The following is a 20,472-nucleotide window of genomic DNA, read 5'->3' as shown; positions in this document are numbered from 1 at the left end:
ATTCTGGAGGGGGGGGAGAGTTTCCTGCCTCTAGCAATTTTGTCACATAAGCTATAAAACTGAATTCTTGATGCACCCAAAATCATAAAAGATCTGAAATGTCACCATGACTCAAATGAAACAGAGAGGTAGAACTTTTATCTGATCCAATATATAAAGTCCAGGAAATATGCCATTATATCTTACATACATTTCAGGGAGAAGGAGAGGGAGAGGGAAAGAGAGAGGGAGAGAGAGAGAGAGAGAGAGAGACCAACATGCCAGGTTTCTGCCATGGTGTAAATTACATCATTGCATTTGTTCTCTTTCTCCATTTCTTCCTGGTCAGCAACCACAACTCTTGTTATTTATAGAACAGAAGGCAATGTATTATCAGTGGCAGGGGGACCACAAGGGATTACATAGTTCTGACATGTGGCTAACAACAAAACCTCCAATATGTCACTTTTCTTGACTCATATTTGATTTACTTGGAGGGCAGAATTTAGCTATTGTTCAGCTACTTTCTCTCTTCCTTATTTAGGCACTGAACATTGTCTTCCACAAAATCGGTCCCTGGTGGGAATGTTGGGAACTGCCAATTTGCAGGATTCTAGGGCCTTTGAAGATACTGACAACAAAAGACCTGTCAGTGATTGCATCTAGTTTACTGTCTGCTTTGAAGCTGAGAAGGACATTTGCCCACCTTTGAAAAATGACTGCACAAACTTTGAACTTACATTTGCAAATTCCATTGTGTTTTAGGTGTAATTTGTCCTCCCTTTAACTGGGACTTCCTTCTTTCATCATTTGATTGTTTCCCGTGTGATTGATACTGCTTTCCGTAGGGCAAAGGATTGAGGTAAAGGAATTAGAGCAGATGTGCCTTTTCTCTGTCACTTGACAATGTTTTCCCACCTTGTCTTCTTAGACTAAACCCTAAACTAGACACCTCTAAACTTTCAACTCCTCTCCCCTTATTTGCTTTCCTGTTTCTTTGTTCCAGATTCTAACCACTCCTGGGATTTGTATGCTGCTTACAGAATTCCTGCCAATTAGTTTAGTCACTCATATCAAGCTACAGCATATGGCCCTTCTTTGCACATCCACTTAAAATGTTCCTCTTCTGTTCGCAGTTAATATTCTTCATTGCTCAATTTAAATCACAAACTCTCTAGGAAATGGTAAAAAATAACAAACTTAGAACTATAAGTGCTAATAGATGGACACAGTATTGGATACAATGATCTTGCAGTAAGTAATCTTTTCCTTACAGTAATCTTGCCTGAGTAATAGTGATTACAATAAATCCTTGTGCACATCTCAGTTATCCAGAGTGTTATTAAGGAAATCTTTTTGATAGAAATCAAATATATAATAATCTTCCCATTTGATAAGGCCCCATGAAAAATATCCCATTCAAAGTTTTATATTTCTCAACCCAACAGCTATGCAATCCCAAGTGAGCGATACACACTTTCATGCGAATAACAGTAACATAAATCATTATTCATCATATGAACTTTTTAAAAGAGAAGCATGGAAATCCAAGAGGAATTCTAAGGTTATGTTTTGTTTCCAGTACAACCTACCTTAAAGGAAAAGATAAATAAATCAGGTAACATTTTCTTTTGAGGATGGAAATGCTAATATGAATAAATTATTGCTTTAAACTCCCTTTATTATTTTAGTATTTGAGATATACATGTGTTTTGTCTTAGCTCTGTCTAGCATATGGAAGAAAGGCGGTAAGAATGCCTTGTCAGGTCTCCGAGAAACTCTGAATGTCTAACCACTGCTGATATCATAATAAACCACAGCATGCAGACATGGTCTCTGCTCTTATTGCTATGCAATAAAAGTTATTTGAGGCAACACAGCTGAAGTTTATGTAGAGGTCTGGCATAGTAAAGGAAAATATCAGCAGGAAATTTTCTTTTACATCAGCATTTCTTTGCTTATTTTAATAAACAATTTTAGGTTCATTACAAACATAAGGTATTCATGATGTGTATGCACGTATGTATGTATCTATACGCATATGTATACAGTAGATACTTAAATCTGAAGTTGCAATAAGAATTTAAATACTTCCTTAGTTTTTCAAAGAAACTTACCACATTCTCAATGGCAATACTATTATTCCAATGGATAATTATTATTGGGTCATTCTTAGGGATAGTATCCAATTGTAACTTGCTTAAGTGTACAGGGAAAGATATACTACCTTTGAGTGTACGCTGCTTCTGTTATTATTATTCAATGTACCTAGAAAAGTTTAAATCACAATGTGTGTTTGTATCAGAAAGGGAAATACTATTACCTTTACAATTAATCCTTTTGAATCAACCATCCAGATCTTTTTTATGGCGTCTTTTTTAGGTGTCCCTTCCTTTTCCATGCCCATAATAATAAGATTGGCTATGCCCATTGCTGCCTGATGAGAAAAGGAAGAATTAGTATACAAATAATAGAGTATAACATCTCTCCCTCTCCCTCCCTCCCCCCCCTCTCTCACACACACAGAGTAGAAATCAGTTCAATTCTTCCCATCTACATACATATTTATACATATGCAAATATATTTATTTTTATAAAATATACATCACTTCCCCTTTTAATGCTTATGCACCACTCTGCTATATTTTCATTTCTGTGCAAACCACATACCCATTAGACATAACAATATTCACAGACATTTTAATTTTTAAATTTTTTTACAGTGCATTACCAAAATAAGCTACAGGAATAACCCATCTATCTGGCAGCACTTACACACAATCTGCATAATAGCCTCCCATTTAGCCTTTTCCCCTTCCCATTTCAGATCACAGAGATCAACAAAAGATGCCAAAAGAAGCCTAACTAGCTGTTAAGGTTAAGACATTTGTATCCATCATCTCTTTGGCTTTCAAATCTACCACCCTTCAGTTTGGACAACACAGGCTGTGCAAAGTTTTAAAAATGAAATGACTTCGTGATACATTAGAATTGGTCATCATGCCCTTCGAAATGTGCTTTGACTGGAAACTTGAGTTGGCCACTTTGATTCTTTGCAGTTCGCAACAGAATGAATATGCTTGTTTGCTCACCTTAGGGAAAAAATGACTTTAGAATAATCAGACTTTGAGTTTTGACTTCAAAATTGAAAGGGATTGTTTAAATAACGGGACTAAACAATGCATCATTTCTGAGTTTACATCTGTACCTATTTTATATGGTCTTGGAACATCTACAAATGCTGACATTACACGTTTTTTTGTATTGTGTAACCTCAATAAAAATCTTCTGGCACAAAGCGTTAGTTATTTTTGTACATTTGATTCATTTTGACTCTGACCATTTCAAAATATGCATAAAACATCTCATGACTCAAGTTTCACAAAATTATGAAGAAAGAGCTCCCTATTTATTCATTAAGCAGACAAAACTTCTACATCTGCATATAAACAATGAGGTTCAAAGAAAGCAAGTCCCCATTACTAATTACTTTCTGCATCTACATCCTGCATTTTATGAGCTTAAAGCACTATACTGCTTTCCATTTGCTTCTCAACAATGGCCCAGAGAATGAACTTGAGCTAAATATCATCTGATAATCTTCATGTTTGAACTGAACCCGGTTCTCCCAGGTCCTGCTTTAACCATTATGCTACATGGTTTGTTGTTCTCACCCCTTATACAGAGTTTACTCGCAACCAAATTATTACAAGGGGGGAAAGGAAATGGGACAGAATATTTCTGCTGATGCAGATATATTTTGCTGAAGCAGATATATAGATAGTATACCTTATATTGAGGTTTATTTATTTATTTGTATCCCATCTTTATTGTTTTTACAAATAATTCAAGGCAGCAAACATATCCAACATCTTCCTCCTCCTATTTCCCCCAAAACAACAACCCTGTGAAATGGGTTGGGTCTAGAGAGAGTGATTGGCCAAAAGTCACCCAGCTGGCTAAGGTAGGACTTGAACTCAGGATCTCTTGCTTTCTAGCCTGGTGCCTTAACCACTAGAGCAAACTGGCTTTCATACATAGCCAATTTTGACTTCCAAAGTAACAGAGAAATCCTTCAGTTACCTGACATAAAAACTCAAAGCCACTCAAACATAAAAGCATAAATATATGATTCCATGGCTAGAGAGGGTTTTCTTTCCTGGGCACACACTGAAATTTCAGCTTGTTAGTACAAATTCCTCAGGATGTGAGGAATAAACTGAAAAAGTTTTTTATTTAAAAAAATGCACTGAGGATTTAATTGTGGTCTCAATAACAAATGACCTACACTGGTATGGCTATAAATGCATTTCAACCACTTAGACTCCCTGGCATTGTTGTATTTTAACATATTTATATATTGCCTCTTGTCTGCATGGAATTCAAATAAGATTTCTATCGAGATTCTGACTAGTCCCAGACTTCATTCTGTGAAAGGCCACTGGATTCAATCTGGCTGAGCTGACTTACTAAAAATATATCTGCCCAACCAGCAGCAACAAAGGAGGAGTAGGGCGCAGGAGCGAAAGCCAGCAAGTCAGAATCTTACCATGTAAGCCCCATCCGATTTCCCTGCCCAGTAATGTCAGGCAGGGTGGGATTTGCATTGCAAGGCTCTGGCCAGCATCTTGTCAATTTGAACCACCACAGCCACACAGTTAAGCCACAATGGGGGGAGGGGGTTTCCACTAACTGCTGCCCCTAAGTAGCAGAAGATCAATAAATAGGCAAGCAGCCAATCAAATAAATAAATACTGGGCCAAACTAGAAATATGGCACAGAAACACCACTTTGGTCAGAAAAATAGCATAGAAATGAAAAAAAAAAAAAGAATAAACAAACCTCTCCAGCTCCCTGAAAGAGTATTGTATGATCAGATAGTTTATTTTGAGTAATCTGGAGTGCAGCAAGGAGACCAGCAACAGCTACAGATGCTGTTCCTGAAACAGAATAAAATAAATATTTTTAATAACATTGAAATAACAGCTCATCTCCATTGATAAGCAATCACACATCTTTTAGGTGAACTTTAAAAACAGAATTTGTCCTGGATGGTGTTTTTTTTTAAAATCTTCTATTGTTAAGCTGAAACACACACAAGCACTCATTCCAGATTTCCTCCCCTTAACCCTCAAAAAATCTGCAGTAAAGCTACATTAATACATCTATGTGAAAAAGGATCCTACAGAAGCCCAGGTCTGAAAAGATAATTTAAACCACGAGGTCCAATCCCCTGTCTAGCACAGGAAATATAAAGTATGTTATGCTTTCTCTTAAAGACTCATTTTAGATCAAGTTCACCCCACCAGCCCTACAATCAGAAAAAGGTTCAAAAAGGTACACCAAGAGTAGCATTTGCCTTACATTTATTAGATAACTATTGAAATAGGAAGAAAAACCTAGAGATATAAAATGCTAATGAATTCAGCTAGTGGAAAACTACATAGAAAAAATAATAATTAGGAAATAATTAAGCCCAGAAAACAATAGTAATTCTCCTATGATACAATATCTTATTGTAAAAACAATGGAGGACACATGTCTGAATGATAAATTGTGAAGTTACTACTCCTTTTTAAGTACCGGTAAGCATTCATCTCCTCACCCTTATTCAATTGCACCAAATGAAAGGCATATTATGACAATACTTTAGATAATACCCTCCAGGAACACAGTTCACTATACATAGGAATGGTAAATGTGATATTATTTGTCCATAAAAGAAAATATTTTGTTACACAGTGTATTAAGATCAGTGAAGATTTGAAGAATGAAGCTGCTGAACAAGCCAAGGCTATTTCATATTAGAAATTTAAACCAACATAAGAAAAGGCTGTCATAAAGTATCAAATACCATGCACTGAAAATTACCATTTTCCTGCAGAATTTCAGCATTGCAAAGTTGGAAGAGTTTGGGGTTCTCAATGAGATGGACTTAAATGAGGTTTAAGAATACAAATTCCTCATGTATATATTTAGGAAATGTTAAGCAATGGTAACAATTATATGTCCTCAAATCAGGGTTGCCTCTTAACAACGACATGGACAGATTTACTCCACTGACAATCCATCTCTAATTTGGCCCTTTGGGTTCAGACCATCTTGCTTTTGGGATCTATCCATCTTGCTGCTGATCATCAATTTTTTTTCTCTCCCCCCTCCCTTTCCCAGCATTAGAGCCTTTTTCAGAAAGCTAGAGCTTCCTACAATATGTCTGAAATAGGATAATTTGAGCCTAGTGCCTCAAGTGGGAACGCAAGTGGTTGATATGTTCAATGGGTTTTATTTCTTGGCTGTCCATGAAATCTTCTCAGAGGTCTTTTCCAACACCCATGTTCAAAAGATACTCTCCCTATCCTGCTTCTTCAAAGTCCACTTTTTGCTTTCATGGAATGTCACAGGAAATACCATTGTCTGCACTATTTTAAAATTTGTAGGTAAATGTGTCTAATAATATGGTATTTTATCAAATCACCTTTGGTCTCCCCCCAAAAAATGAATTAGCAGAATTGACAGTCAATAATTCTTGCATGCATATGCAAGAATTGGTAAAAGATAAAAGCTCTATTCAACTACCAAGACAGGTTTGCTGGAAGTCCATAGATGCCTCATGACAAATAAGCCAGGGAAGCTTTAGAACCTTCTCAAGAGAGCTAAAATGTGACAGAGGGACAGCAAAGACCAACACAGGAAATCCACAAAGGGCTTGTACATTTTACCCCTATCATTATGTGGATCTACAAGCTGTTCAATACCACAGACAATACTGCTACCCTACAAAAAGATCTTGACTATGTATCAGAATGGTCAAACAAATGGCAACTTCAAATCTCAACAAATAAATGCTCTGTCTTACATATTGGCAAAAAAAATCAGAAAATAAAATACAAGCTGAATAGTCAAGATCTTGTTGATGACCCAAGCTCTGTAAAGGACCTTGGAATACTCACCTCTAATGATCTAAGTGCTAGAGCCCACTGCAACTACATAGCCAAAAAGGCATTAAGAGTTGTTAACCTAATCCTACGTAGCTTTTTCTCTGGTAATATCACACTACTAACCAGAGCATACAAAACATTTGCTAGACCAATACTCGAATACAGTTCATCAGTCTGGAACCCACATTACGTATCTGATATTAGCACAATTGAGAAAGTCCAGAAATATTTCACAAGAAGAGTTCTCCACTCTCTACTCGTTGTAGAATACCTTATGCCACCAGACTTGAAATTCTAGAACTAGAAAACCTTGAATTACGCCTGCCTTCGGTCTGACTTAAGCATGGTATATAAAATCATACATTGCAATGTCCTACCTGTCAATGAATACTTCAGCTTCAACCATAACAACACAAGAGCACACAATAGATACAAACTCAAAGTTAACCGCACCAAACTTGATTGCAGGAAATACGACTTCAGCAATAGAGTGGTCAATGTCTGGAATACTCTACCCGACTCTGTAGTTTCTTCCCCAAACCCCAAAAACTTTAACCTTAGACTGTCTACTATTGACCTCACCCCTTTCCTAAGAGGTCTGTAGGGGCGTGCATAAGCGCACCAACGTGCCTACCGTCCCTGTCCTATTGTTTCTCTTATTCTTTTATTTTTCTTATATGTACCCATTTCATGTATTCACAACTATGTATACACTTATACTTATTATCTTGTAAACAATTGGCAAATCAAATAAATAAATAAATAAAATAAAATAAATATGATGTAATGGGTGCCTGGATGTGACACACAGTCTTTATAGATATTAAGTTATTAAATCATATTGTCCTCTGTTAAACAGTGATTAGAAATATTTCATTACCTTGTATGTCATCATTGAAAGTGCAGTATAAGTTGCGATATTTATTCAGAAGACGGAATGCATTTTGGTTGGCAAAATCCTCAAATTGAATGAGGCAGTTTCTGCCATACCTAAGGATACAAAACATTACACACTTAAAATGACAACAGTAAAATTAAACTACATTCATTAATAGCATATGATTGCTCATCCAATATTTTTTTTGAATCCATGTCATCATGCTTACTGTGAGCAAATGACTAGGCATTAAACAGATTTAGATGCTTAATTGTTATTTTAAATGTATCCATTTTAATGCAAAACTAAAGCAGTGAATTATATGTCCTTTTACTAACTAGAAGGTATCCATACATGAATAATTTTATGGGCATTTACTTCTGTATGTAAAAACAGCAGACAGTGACAGACTCCTTGTGCTTCTTCAAAAGGAATGAAAACAATTCAGGCTTTGAATTTCCACAGGCCAAGGAAATTATTGCAGAGTAATGGACTGGGGGCAGATTTTTTTTTATGTTTAATACTAAATGTTATCTGTTTTAAAGTGATCATGAATACTTTTCTATAAAGGTTATAAAAGTCATTGTCAGCATTCTAAGCAAGCAAAGATGTTTACAAAGGGAAGTCAAAAAATACCAAAATGGTGCCCCTATTCATATGATCAAAGTCTTCCTCTTTCATATATGTATCATTTCCAGATTATTTCTCTTTCAGATACTACTAGAACTAAGACAGCTACGAAAAGGTCTGTTGATTATATAATACAGGTAGCATTATTTCTATCAACTTTATGAAATATATTTCTTGGCAAACTAGTAACTTAACCCTTGTACAGATTAACCTAGTGTATAGGGCTTCTACATTAATTTACTAAATAAATTAAATAAAGGTCTAGATAAAAACTGAATTCAAAGTTGTTAGATAAAAACAGAATTTAAAATGTTAGCAATTCTGCAAGGAATCTGATTCAATTTTTGAATGTACCCTTTTGTAAATTCTCTAAAAGTAATCCCACTTAAATAGATTTTGTTCACTTGTGCATGTAAGCATACATGCATCAAATTACGACTTATTTGCTATATTGTAGTCAGAAATCCCATGGCCAAATATGTAGGGACAGGTGCCATGGAGTATTTATCAAACATAAATAAAGACCAACTTGATCAAACATGAAGGCTTGTTTGAAGAAACACAAATCAAATCAATATTTTTCTTTAAGATTTCATGTAGAAATCCATCTGTGATTCTATGTGAAGCCTCAAAAACAAGCAAACAAAACATAGCTTGAAAGATACTTAATGTGTTATTCCTTAACACACAGGAGTAACTTTAGGCCAGTTCCATTGGAACAATTTAATGAAGACACTGTGCTTATCACATTTCACTAAACCTTGTAGCTTGTTGAATTGAAAAGATATTCTTCTCTTTATGTTTTTACAGTCTTTTGCTAAACAGCTATTCCATCTGATGCTCAAAGCTTTCACTTCAACAGGAAGTCCTTCTGGTCATTTGATCCTGTTAAATAGAGTTCAGAATCCTGTTTTGCCATCATCATCATCCTATCTTTTCCTTTGACTTTGTCTGAAATTTACTCAAATAGAGCATTTGAAACCTGGTGATAGTCTAGGAAATTTTGTTACAGACTAGCCATATGAGTCAGAATACATCTGGATTCCCCAATCTTCACTGCTTCTTATTCATAATTACTGCTGCCCATTTTCCCATCTGGTCTTGTGGTTGCCTCCTTCCTTCAGCTCCAATGAGTATCCCACGCTTTCATTTTTAAAAAAAGGCAACCAAGTTTGAATGGGATGTTGTTATGGTAGCCATTCCTACTTTCTAGATTCCTAGTATCTCAGTAAATACAACTCCATTTAATGTCTCCTTTTTGATGTCCCACTTTCTTTAGGGCAGGGGTGTCATTTATCTACTTCTTTTGTTCTTTAGATTCTAGACTTTCATTGTATTGACCATCTCTATCCTTTATTGGGGGAAAAATACCAAGAGAACTCTGATCTATCAAGCTCAGGTTGGCAGCAATGTTCTGATTTGTGGATGCAGTGATTCAGGCAGGATTTCACATGCGCAACACTATGTATGATCCTTTAACAGGAAATATGTTTGGAACAGGAAACTGTTATTCTCTACAAGACTTTTCCAGGGCACCTGCACAGCAGAAAACAGTAGGTGGAAGAAAGCTCCATTGGGAAGTATTAGCAAAGCTGTTCACACTTCTTTGCATCAGGACAAAATTACATCTCCCACACAGTTTTGAGAATAGGCAGTTCAAAACTAAGATTAGGGACATTCAATGCAACACACTATGTGGTTTGAATAATAACGCATCTGTTGCATAGGATTAAAAAGCTCCAAAAGGGAGCATTTTATATTTTTTGCTTAGGAAACCCAATACTTACTGAACAACAGTAGCCAGCACATTATGGCCCAGTGTTGCAGTCCACATGTATGAGAAAAGCATGTGGATGTTCATTTCAACAGCCCTAATTTTCAGGAAGCTCAATATGTAGTGGCAGTCTGGATTTAGCTGTGATTATGCATTGCAAATTGTATTTAATGATGATAATTTTGCCACCTACACCAGAGGTGGTATTCAGCAGATTCTGATCAGTTCTGGAGAACCGATAGCGCAAATTTTGAGTAGTTCAGAGAACTGGCAAATGCCACCTCTGACTGGCCCCACCCCCATCTATTCTCTGCCTCCCGAGTCCCAGCTGATCGGCTGGGTCTTCTTTTGTTGCCCTGCACAGGAGAACAGAGCTGGAAAGCAGGTTAGTGGGGAGGGAATGGGGATTTTACAGTATCCTTCCCCTGGAGTGGGGTGGGAATGAAGATTTTACAGTATCCTTCTCCTGCCATGCCCACCAAGCCACACCCACCAAGCCACACCCAAGAACCGGTAGTAAAAAAAATTGAACCCCACCACTGACGTACAGGATGAGGCCCAATTGCTGGCCCAATTTTAAACCATCATTTCATTAATCTGCAATAATCCTATCAACCCTTTTTATGCTATATTAATTATTATTCTATTCTTTTTATCCCATATTGACTATGATGCCGAAAGCAGAGAGAGCAATTTTAGCTTAAGGAAAAGATTGAAAAAAGCAGCATATGTTCTTTAGACATAACATGATTTTCAGAAAACACATTTTTACTAAGAGAAAATTTGTTTTTTCCAGGCCAGAAACTCCCACAATTAGTTTGTCATCTTTTAAACAAAGGAAGCATTTAATATTAACATTGTGTCTATAAGGATATTAATAACAAAAGAAGCATTGTTTCTGAGAATGCATACATTGCCTGGACCTGCCCTCAAACCAGTGGTAGGATTCAAATTGTTTTACTACCAGTTCTGTGGGCGTGGCTTGGTGGGCGTGGCAGGGGAAGGATACTGTAAAATCTCTAGTCAGAGGTGGTATTTACCAGTTCTCCAAACTACTCAAAATTTCTGCTACCGGTTCTCCAGAACTGGTCAGAATCTGCTGAATACCACCTCTGCCTTGAACGCTGGAGAAGGGTCATTTTCATATATTCCGTACGCAGCATCAGTGGAAATTTAATATGATAAGACACCTTGCTGGCCAGAATTCTCAAAATGGCACTTGTGTGTTTTATAGTATTCCCACAATCATTTTTAAATCATGCTGTTTTAAACACCCCAACAGTTATTTCAAAGATAAATAATCTGAAATTACATTTAATTTTTAAAAAAAGTTAAATTAACGTTTAACAGACAGAAATTTTGCGTAGCTTTTTTCCCCCTTCAGATCTGCACAGTCAGCAAAGGCATGGCAGAAAATCCAAGGTTCTCAGAATCAATTCTGAATATTTCAGACAGTAAAGATATGACCATCTGAAATAACTGGTAAAGAAATAAAGCTCTTAAAATGTTATACTGTATTTCTAAATCAGGCATATTAGTCATTAGTTCAAATACATCCTTCTTACTTGGTTCCTTAATGATTTTTCTGATGAGAGAACTATGATCATTTAGAGATTTGGAAAATATTCTTTTGTATTCCCCAGTCCACTATGAACACAACCCTTATGCATGTTTTCTTCCCCAGACATGGAAACAGAGGAAGCTGACTTGTGCTGGTTCAAGTTGCTATTATTCAGCTTTTCTTTATTTCTGGACAAACCCTTGCATTTTGATTGGCTGCTACATTTAAGTAAGTATGTCTCTTCACCTCTGTCAATGATAGCCACCCTGTTGCAATCTAATTTTTGCTGCAAATACTGTTAGCAATGATGCTTCACTAGCACAGCTGTTATAACTTTTGCCCCACACACAGAATGTGTTCAAAACCTGGCAAAAATAATCATAATTCCCTGTTTCTGCTGGGCTTTTGTGTCTCTCCCCCCTCCCAGTAATAAAATCACCAGGGCTCCATTTCATCGCCTCTTCAATCATCTGAGATAAAAGTCAAAATGGACTCACTTTTTAGAATCAAACCTGAAGTGCTGCACTGCCCTAATAAATATAGGTACCCTACTGTAAAAGTGCAGCCAGATCTTTGGATCTGATAAAATTCTGTTGAAAACTGAAAATCAGCAGTATGATTAATATTTTTAACTGAAGGGCGCTACGCCTTCTATGGATTATAAGGACATCTTTGCAAATCATAACTCAAGAAACAATAGGCAAGAACCGTCTATTAAAACAAAGTAATATGTTATCTCTATTTCAAAACAAACAGAGTTGAAATGGATAATGGTATGTGCATGATGCCCTATAAAGTTTGCCTTTATGAACGTGTACAGATTTCAACCTTATTTTAATTTATCCAATTTGTAACTTTTGCATAAATATATTCACATACTACAGTCAGGAAAGATGGGCCGTAATAGTATCTGTCTATTCAGAAAATTTTGCCCCTAGGAACTGAATTCACAAAAACCTTGGAAATGCATTCTGACTAGTGAATGTAAAACTCATTTGATGTTGTTGAAACTGAACAATTTCCCTGATATTCAACTCTATATCTCACACTTTATTATTTTTCAATGCAAAACTAAGGCTTCTGCCAATTTCATATTGCTGAAATTCTTGGGACTTAGAAAGTATTTAAGCATACCTTTGATTTTTGGCCTCAAACGAATTTAGCAATGATCATTAAGTATTATACGATGCTGATTAAGATTAAGAACCTATAATTTCATACAGCACATTTAGATACTCTAATAAAATCAAACTTCAATTTTGCAAGTCGGAATGTACTTTGGGCACTTTTTATGTCTTTTTTTTTCTCTTTTCTTTGACTATGTATGTATTTGCATCATATTTTGTGTTTTGTTTTGTTGGCCTCCCTTTTTTGTTATTAATTTTATATATATATATGTGTGTGTGTGTGTGTGTGTGTGTGTGTGTGTGTGTGTGTATGTATGTATGTATGTATGTAGATTTTCACGGGTACAGGTATGTAGGTCTAGGTGTGTTCGGGTCTTTTCCCGTGTAAGATTAAGAGTATCTTGGCGACGTTTCGGCGAGGTCCCACTTGCCATCCTCAGGCTGGGGCTTTCGGCTTCGTGCCAGTGCAAGCAGTGTGTGATCGGAGCTGCTGTCTCTCTATAAATACTGGGGTGGGGCTGGTGTGCTGGGCTGGTTGGTTGTGCTGCTGCCTCTTGATTGGTTGATGGAGTTGATGTTGGTACAATGTGTGATGGCCTTATGAGTTTTGTTGTGGAGATATCCTGGATCTTGTGCTGTAATCTCCTGGGTCGTTTGTTTTGTAATGATCTTTTTTCCATTAGCTTATCGTGTTTTAACAGCTTGGGTAATGGGTTGTGTGGTGGGCTTGCGAGTTCTTTTGTTGTGGTATCCTGGGTCCTGCGTTGTAATCTCCTGGGTCGTTTGTGTTTTGATCTCTTTTCCATTAGCTTCCTGTGTAGTAACGGCTTGGGTAATGGGTTGTGACCTTGTGAGACTTATTGCTGTGGTGTCCTTGGTCTTGTGCTGTGATATCCTGGGTCATTTGCTGTGTTGCAACTTCTTGAGTTCTTGTGGTGTAATTTCCTGAGTTTTCTGATGTGATATCCTGAGCGGGTGGCTGTGATGTAGCATTCTGGGTTTTAGTCTGGCTTCGAGTTTGGGGTCTGGGTCTCTGTTCTTGGCGTGTGACAGCTTGTTTGGTTTTGGGTCGGGGGTGCAACAGCTGGCGAAGCAGCCGTTGTCTGTTTTCTGGATGGTGGTTGTCCTTCGTTTATAGGATGGGCTTGGGCCTGGGTCTGATGAGGGGGATTGGCGGTGGTGTCCTGTGTTGTTTTGGGTCTGGTGTTGGTTTTTGTGGCTGGGACTCGTTTGCTGGTGAGGGCTAGCTTCCAGATGTCTGGTAGGCGGGAGGTATCATCCCGTCTATTCATGTTATGGGGGTGTTTCTCTATCTCGATGGCTTCCCTGATTATTCTCTTGCTGGAGTGTTCAGTGTTGGATATTAATTTGGTTCCTTCGAAATTAATTTCATGTCCTGTGGCTTTAAGGTGCTGGAAGAGGGAGGAAATATTTTCTTCTCTTCTGACTGCGTTTTTGTGTTCTGCGATGCGTGCATTTATTCTCCTGTTGGTTTGTCCAATGTATGCGGCTGGGCAATTGTTGCATGGTATTTCATAAACTCCTTGGTTTTCTAGCTGGATCTTGTCTTTGGGGTTTCTTAGGATGTTGGCTATTTTTTGGTTAATGCCGAAGGCTGTCCTGATATTGTGTTTGAGGAGAATTTGCTGATTTTGTCTGTGGTGCCTTTGATGTAGGGGAGAAGTGCGATACCGTTGTCTTGTTCTGTGTCTTGTTTTTTGGGGGGTATCTCTTTTCGGATTAGATTGGTGATAGTGTTTCTTTGGAATCCGTTGGAAATTAATACGTTAGTGAGGGTGTGTAGTTCTGTTCTCAGGTGGTCTTTGTCAGCTAGGCGTTTGGTTCTGGAGAGGAGGGTCTTGACTACGGAGTTGATCTGTTCAGGGTGGTGACGGGATTGTGCATTTAGGTAGCGGTTGGTGTGTCCTAGGGAGCCATTGGGTTTTTTGTAAATTAGGACGTGCAGGAAGGGAAGTTGGTTGTTGGTTTCTGTTTCCATGGTGAATTGTATTTTGGGGTGTAGGTTATTAAGATGTGTGAGGAAGTTGTCCAGTTTTTCTTTCCCATGTTTTACAAAATTACAATTACAAATTACAAAAGTGTCATCTACATATCTGAGCCAGAGTTTGGGTTTGTGTTCAGATTTGTCTAGAGCGTTGATTTCAAAGTGTTCCATGTATAGGTTAGTGATGACGGTTGAGAGGGGTGATCCCATGGGTGTTCCTTCTATCTGTTTGTATCTTTGTCCATTGTGGATGAAGTATGTGTTGGTTAGGCAGTGGTTGGTCAGATCTAGGATGTGTTTGGGGGGGGGGGTTGTATTTGTTTTGGATGGCTGTCAAGGCTTCTTTGATGGGTACTTGGGTGAAGAGGGATATGACATCAAAGCTCACGAGTAGGTTGCTGGGTTGTAGGTTTTGTTTCTTTATTGTTTCTTTGAAGTGGAAGGAGTTTTGTACGTGTGAGGTGATGGATTCTGTGCTTTTGCTCGCACAAGCACAAAGCCAAAAGTTCCAGCCTGAAGACGGCGAGTGGGACCTCGTCGAAACGTCACCAAGGTACTCCCAATCTTACACGGGAAAAGACTTGAACATGCCAAGACCTGTATGTATGTATTTATGTATGTATGTATGTATGTATGTATGTATGTATGTATGTATGTGTGTGTGTGTGTGTGTGTGTGTGTGTGTGTATATATATATATATATATATATATATATATATATATATATTTTCTGAGGTTCTGGGTATGTATGTGGATCTTTGGTTTGGTTTCTCGCGTAGATTGGAAGTGCCGTTTGATGAAGTCTCATTCATCTCTTCAGTCTTCAGCTCTGTGCTCGAGAACAGGCTGTGAATCATCGACTGCTATACTCAATCTTGGAGCCATAACAAGATCATATATATATATATATATATATATATATATATATATATATATATATATACAGCAACACAATACAGAAGCCTGATGATGGCAGATGAGATTCTACGTTGCTACAACTTTAAAATACCATACATAAGTACCGAAACTTAAGAAATATATATATATATATATATATATATATATATATATATATATATATATATATATAATAGTTCATATTATATGCCCCTAGAACAATAAGAATATGTAAAATTCTGAATTCTGACTTTATTAAACATTCCTTGAGGAAACCCAATAAATCTTTTCTCCCCAATAGAGGTGAAAGATGCCTGAAAAGAATATGTACAGATTATTATAATTAAATAGGAGCTATCTGATAAAGGAATGTTTGAGGGGTCCTTGGTGCTCTCTGAGCTTGCTTGTTTTCTTGCAGACATTTCATTACCCTAACTAGGCTAACATAATCAGTGCTAGTAAAGAGTGCTGTTTGCAATCAGTTTATATTCTGTTGTCTTGCCTGTTTGTTGGGCTGTTTACTAATGGCTCTTTAGCAGTTTCTTGATTGAGTTATTGCTTACTTGATGTTTGGATGTTACCCAACTAGGTAACATCATCAATGCTAGAAGAGACCGGGACTTGCTCTCTGTGTATATACTAGCTAGTGGTTTTCCCTGTCACTGTTGGTGGGAGTATTCTTGATGGAACCAAGTTCTTGATGATGTTACCTAGTTGGGTAATGAAATGTCTGTGAGAAAACAACCAAGCTCAGAGACCACCAAGCAGTGGTGGGATTCAATTTTTTTTTACTACTGGTTCTGTGGGTGTGGCTTGGTGGGAGTGGCAAGGGAAGGATACTGTAAAATGTCCAGTCAGAAGTGGTGTTTGCCGGTTCTCTGAACTACTCAAAATTTCCGCTACCGTTCTCCAGAACTGGTTAGAACCTGTTGAATACCACCTCTGCCACCAAGGACCCCATAGTTCAAACATGAACTACCAAGATTCACTTTTATTGATAAAGGATAAAGTGTTCTTTTTAAGACTCTCTTGCAGCCTCACCGATACAGAAAGATGAGAAGATAACACAATAGATACTCAATATTTAAAAATGCATTAATCTTTCAAATGCCCATTTAGTGTTTTAAATTACCTATATACCTTCCAACATTTTAACATTTTGAGTTATTAGGCTTATTTTAAATATTTATGACAAAAGGAAATGTCAGTTGAGCTATAATTACTTCTTTTTGGGAGATACAGTACTACAATCACATGTCTTAAGAATGGTTGGCTAATTTAATGTTATTCCTGACAGATTCCTAATGCAGAAAACAAAGGTAATGGGGAAAAATAAATTTTGGAAATTCTGAATGCCTTCAGCAAATTTATATTAAAGATAACAATACCGATAACAATATCATAATATGTTTTATGCAAGGGGTACAGAAATAATTACTTGATATTAGGAAGTGGCAACCAAGAAATCAGAAGAAAGGAATTGTCCATTGGTGCATAGTTCATATATTGGACAAAAATGATTCCTTTTAAGTGAGTTCAGTGTAGTGACATTAAAAGATTACATTAAAACAAGCTACAGGTAGTCCTCAACTTACAAACACAACTGGGCCCAAACTTTCCATTGCTAAGCAAGACAGTTGTTAAGTGAGTTTTGCTTCATTTTATGAGCTTTCTTGCCACAAATCACTCAGCTGTTAAGTTAATAATATGGTTAAGTGAATCTGGCTTTCCCATTGACTTTGCTTGTTAGAAGGTCACAAATGGTAATCACATGACCCCAGGACACTGCAACGATCATAGATACATGTCAGTTGCCAAGCATCCAAATTTGGATCACATGACCACGGGGATGCTGCAACAGTTGTAAGGGTGAAAAATTGTCATAAGACACTTTTTTCAGTGCCGTTGTAAGCTTTGAATGGTCATTAAACAAATGGTTGTAAGTTGGGACTTACCCGTACAACATTTTCGAGATGTTACCTTGTATTATCCTCTCTGATATCTAGGAGAAAAAGCACTTCTCCACAGAGCCATGACACCATCAAGAAAGAAGCACAAGCACTTCTTTGCATAGGAAGTGGTTCAAGCTGACTCAGAGCAACAGTAGAGTTGTGTATGTGTGCTTTTCAGTATCTTAAAATATTTAAATTATAAACAGATGGTTAGTGGGAAGCAACTTAGCCTTCTTTTTCTTACATGAAGTGCATTAATCACTAACTATAAAGATAACATTTTGCTGAGTTATTTATATGCAGTCAGTAACATTATTTCAATTCAGCAAGATTCTGGGCCACGTCATATATAAAAACGAACGAATTTTCAGATCATTGGCACTATGCCTTTCTTGTTTTGCACATTTTTCATGCCTCATGTCTGAAACTTAAGTAACAAGTTAAAATCAGTATCTAGTCAATATATTTTCCCTGATAAGTCACTGGATTAAACTGACATATTAAAGAATGGAATTATTCTGTTGTGGATAATAAATATTACTTTTATCCCCCTCTAAAGGAACCTACAAAAATACACTGTTTAAGATTCCATGCCTAATTATGTGCCATTATTGTTATTATGCAAGATTTATAACTAGCTACAAAAAGATAGGAAACAAATATTTTGATTTTATTTTACACAAATCTGTAGTCTACAAAAATAAGACTACCAGACTGATCACTAAATAGCTTCTAAGATTCTTCACAAATTGCTAATTCAGAATTAGTCACCTTAAAAAGATAGTAATTTTGGATGCTAATTCATTTTTCATGTGAATCAATTGCTTTCAACAGAAAATGCAAACTCTTGCATTTCTACCAACTTTGTCTTCTGCCAACTACAAGTAAAAAAATACAATGTAAAACTTTATCAAAACCACAAAACCACTTTATCAAATATTCTATGGCACTGATGTTAAATAAATATGAAACCATCTCCAGACGTATTCTTTATCTTTCAGAAAGGAATGCAAATATAAACGCATAATATCTAAGTATAATCTGCCCTTCCCATACTGTGAACATTAAAAAATATAAAAATCTACAAGCACTTTCAGTAAGCAAGTTTTAATGTTTCCCATATGTTTCATTCAAAGTGTGCCATAAAACATGAAATCAGAATTGTGGATGTAAGGAAAGGCTGCTTTTATAAGATTTTCATGAAAATGTTTTTCATGAGTCTTCCAAATTGATTGACTACAGTTCCAGAATGTCAGATAACCAAAATTCTTTCCAGTGGTGAACAAGCAAATGAAAACCACAAAATGATAAAAACAAGCATGCCATTAAAATATGACCTAACTCACACCTAGGGTAAGAAAACAACACATCAGTTCAAATGAAAAACAGCAGAAGAATCAAACATTTTTTAAAAAAATCTAAACACACTAAAGTAGAGCTTAAAATATCAGATAGAATGAAAAGGATGTTTGTGGAAAAAAATCTATCGCACTGATATTAAGTGGGCCTCTTAGGAAAAGATATTCCACAAAGGGGGTGAAAAACTAAAATGGGCTCTCTCACTGGCAATTATTCACTTTAGAAATAACTTTTAGAACAGGGGTCTCCAACCTTGGCAACTTTAAGCCTGGAGGACTTCAACTCCCAGAATTCCCCAGTCAACTTTAAGCCTGGAGGACTTCAACTCCCAGAATTCCCCAGTTAACTTTAAGCCTGGAGGACTTCAACTCCCAGAATTCCCCAGCCAGCTGGCTGGGGAATTCTGGGAGTTGAAGTCCTCCAGGCTTAAAGTTGCCAAGGTTGGAGACCCATCTTAGAATACAACTTTAAACAGTGCCCTTTATGTCAGGAATAACCATCCTATTTTCACCTGAGTTCCCTCCAGATTTAAAAGTGTCTCTGATCCCACCAGTAATTCTTAGGAAAATATATGGGATACTGCACCTCATTTGGAAAAAGATGCTTATGAAGGAGCAGGAAGACGAGAAAAGATGAATGACAGAAGATATCCAGAGGTGGTTTTGAAAGGGAGCAGTCCAGGAGTTAGTTTGCTTAATCATGTTTGTGAAAAAGCAAGCTTCCCAGGTCGTTAATGTATGAGACCAGAGCATGCTCTTAAAATTTAAAGTTTAAAACCCAAAGATTTGTCTATCCCCATGTTAGGGTCTCTGCAGAGATAAAACCCTAAGATAGTTTGAAAGCTTTAAAATTAAAGACAGTTACAGTCTAGCCACTCGATTTGAACGGAGGTTCCCAGGCTGCTTTCAAAGGCAGCCTCATAAATAATGCATGCAGAAACTCAAGCAGGAGATTATCAACCAATTTTAATAAATGTTACAAGGCTGTCTCTTTTCGGACAGGTTGCAGTTGATCTATTTGTCTGGATTCGTAATAGGCATCATGAGTCACATCTCTACAGAATGTGCAAGATCCCAAAACCCCTCAAGCAAATACAGTGTGGAATGCTCTCCTCCAGAACAAGGTGAGTACCGCTTACCCAGACAGACAAAACATGTGTTACTCTGACTGGGTGAAGCTTTGGTTTATTACTCCCCATTCGGCCCCTTATCAAGCCCGGTCATTAATTCAGAATATCAACTGAATTAGATGAAAAGCTGAAGAATAAACGCATTGCGTTGACATATTGGTGACACAAGTTGAGATTTCCTTCTGATGAGTACACTTTTCTGAATGTACACTTTTTAAAAAATATTTATTATTTATTTAGTATA

At 37.0% G+C, this 20,472-nt stretch overlaps 1 protein-coding gene across 2 annotated transcripts in view; it reads right to left on the bottom strand.

The window, feature by feature from the left end:
• ME1 (malic enzyme 1) overlaps positions 1–20,472 on the bottom strand; it is a 126,870-nt gene that overhangs the window by 14,416 nt on the left and 91,982 nt on the right. For both annotated transcript variants that reach the window (XM_026665158.2, XM_087944112.1), the window contains 3 exons: positions 7,798–7,907; positions 4,822–4,919; positions 2,303–2,416 (listed from right to left, as the gene is read on the bottom strand). In XM_026665158.2, the coding sequence (XP_026520943.2) occupies positions 2,303–2,416; positions 4,822–4,919; positions 7,798–7,907 (322 nt within the window). The remainder of the gene's footprint in view (positions 1–2,302; positions 2,417–4,821; positions 4,920–7,797; positions 7,908–20,472) is intronic.

Source organism: Notechis scutatus, chromosome 1, assembly GCF_049901735.1.
Source record: "Notechis scutatus isolate UNSWTSFEM ecotype Mainland chromosome 1, rNotScu1.2, whole genome shotgun sequence".
Classification (NCBI taxonomy): Eukaryota; Metazoa; Chordata; class Lepidosauria; order Squamata; family Elapidae; genus Notechis; species Notechis scutatus.
This window is presented reverse-complemented; position numbering and strand designations above follow the sequence as displayed.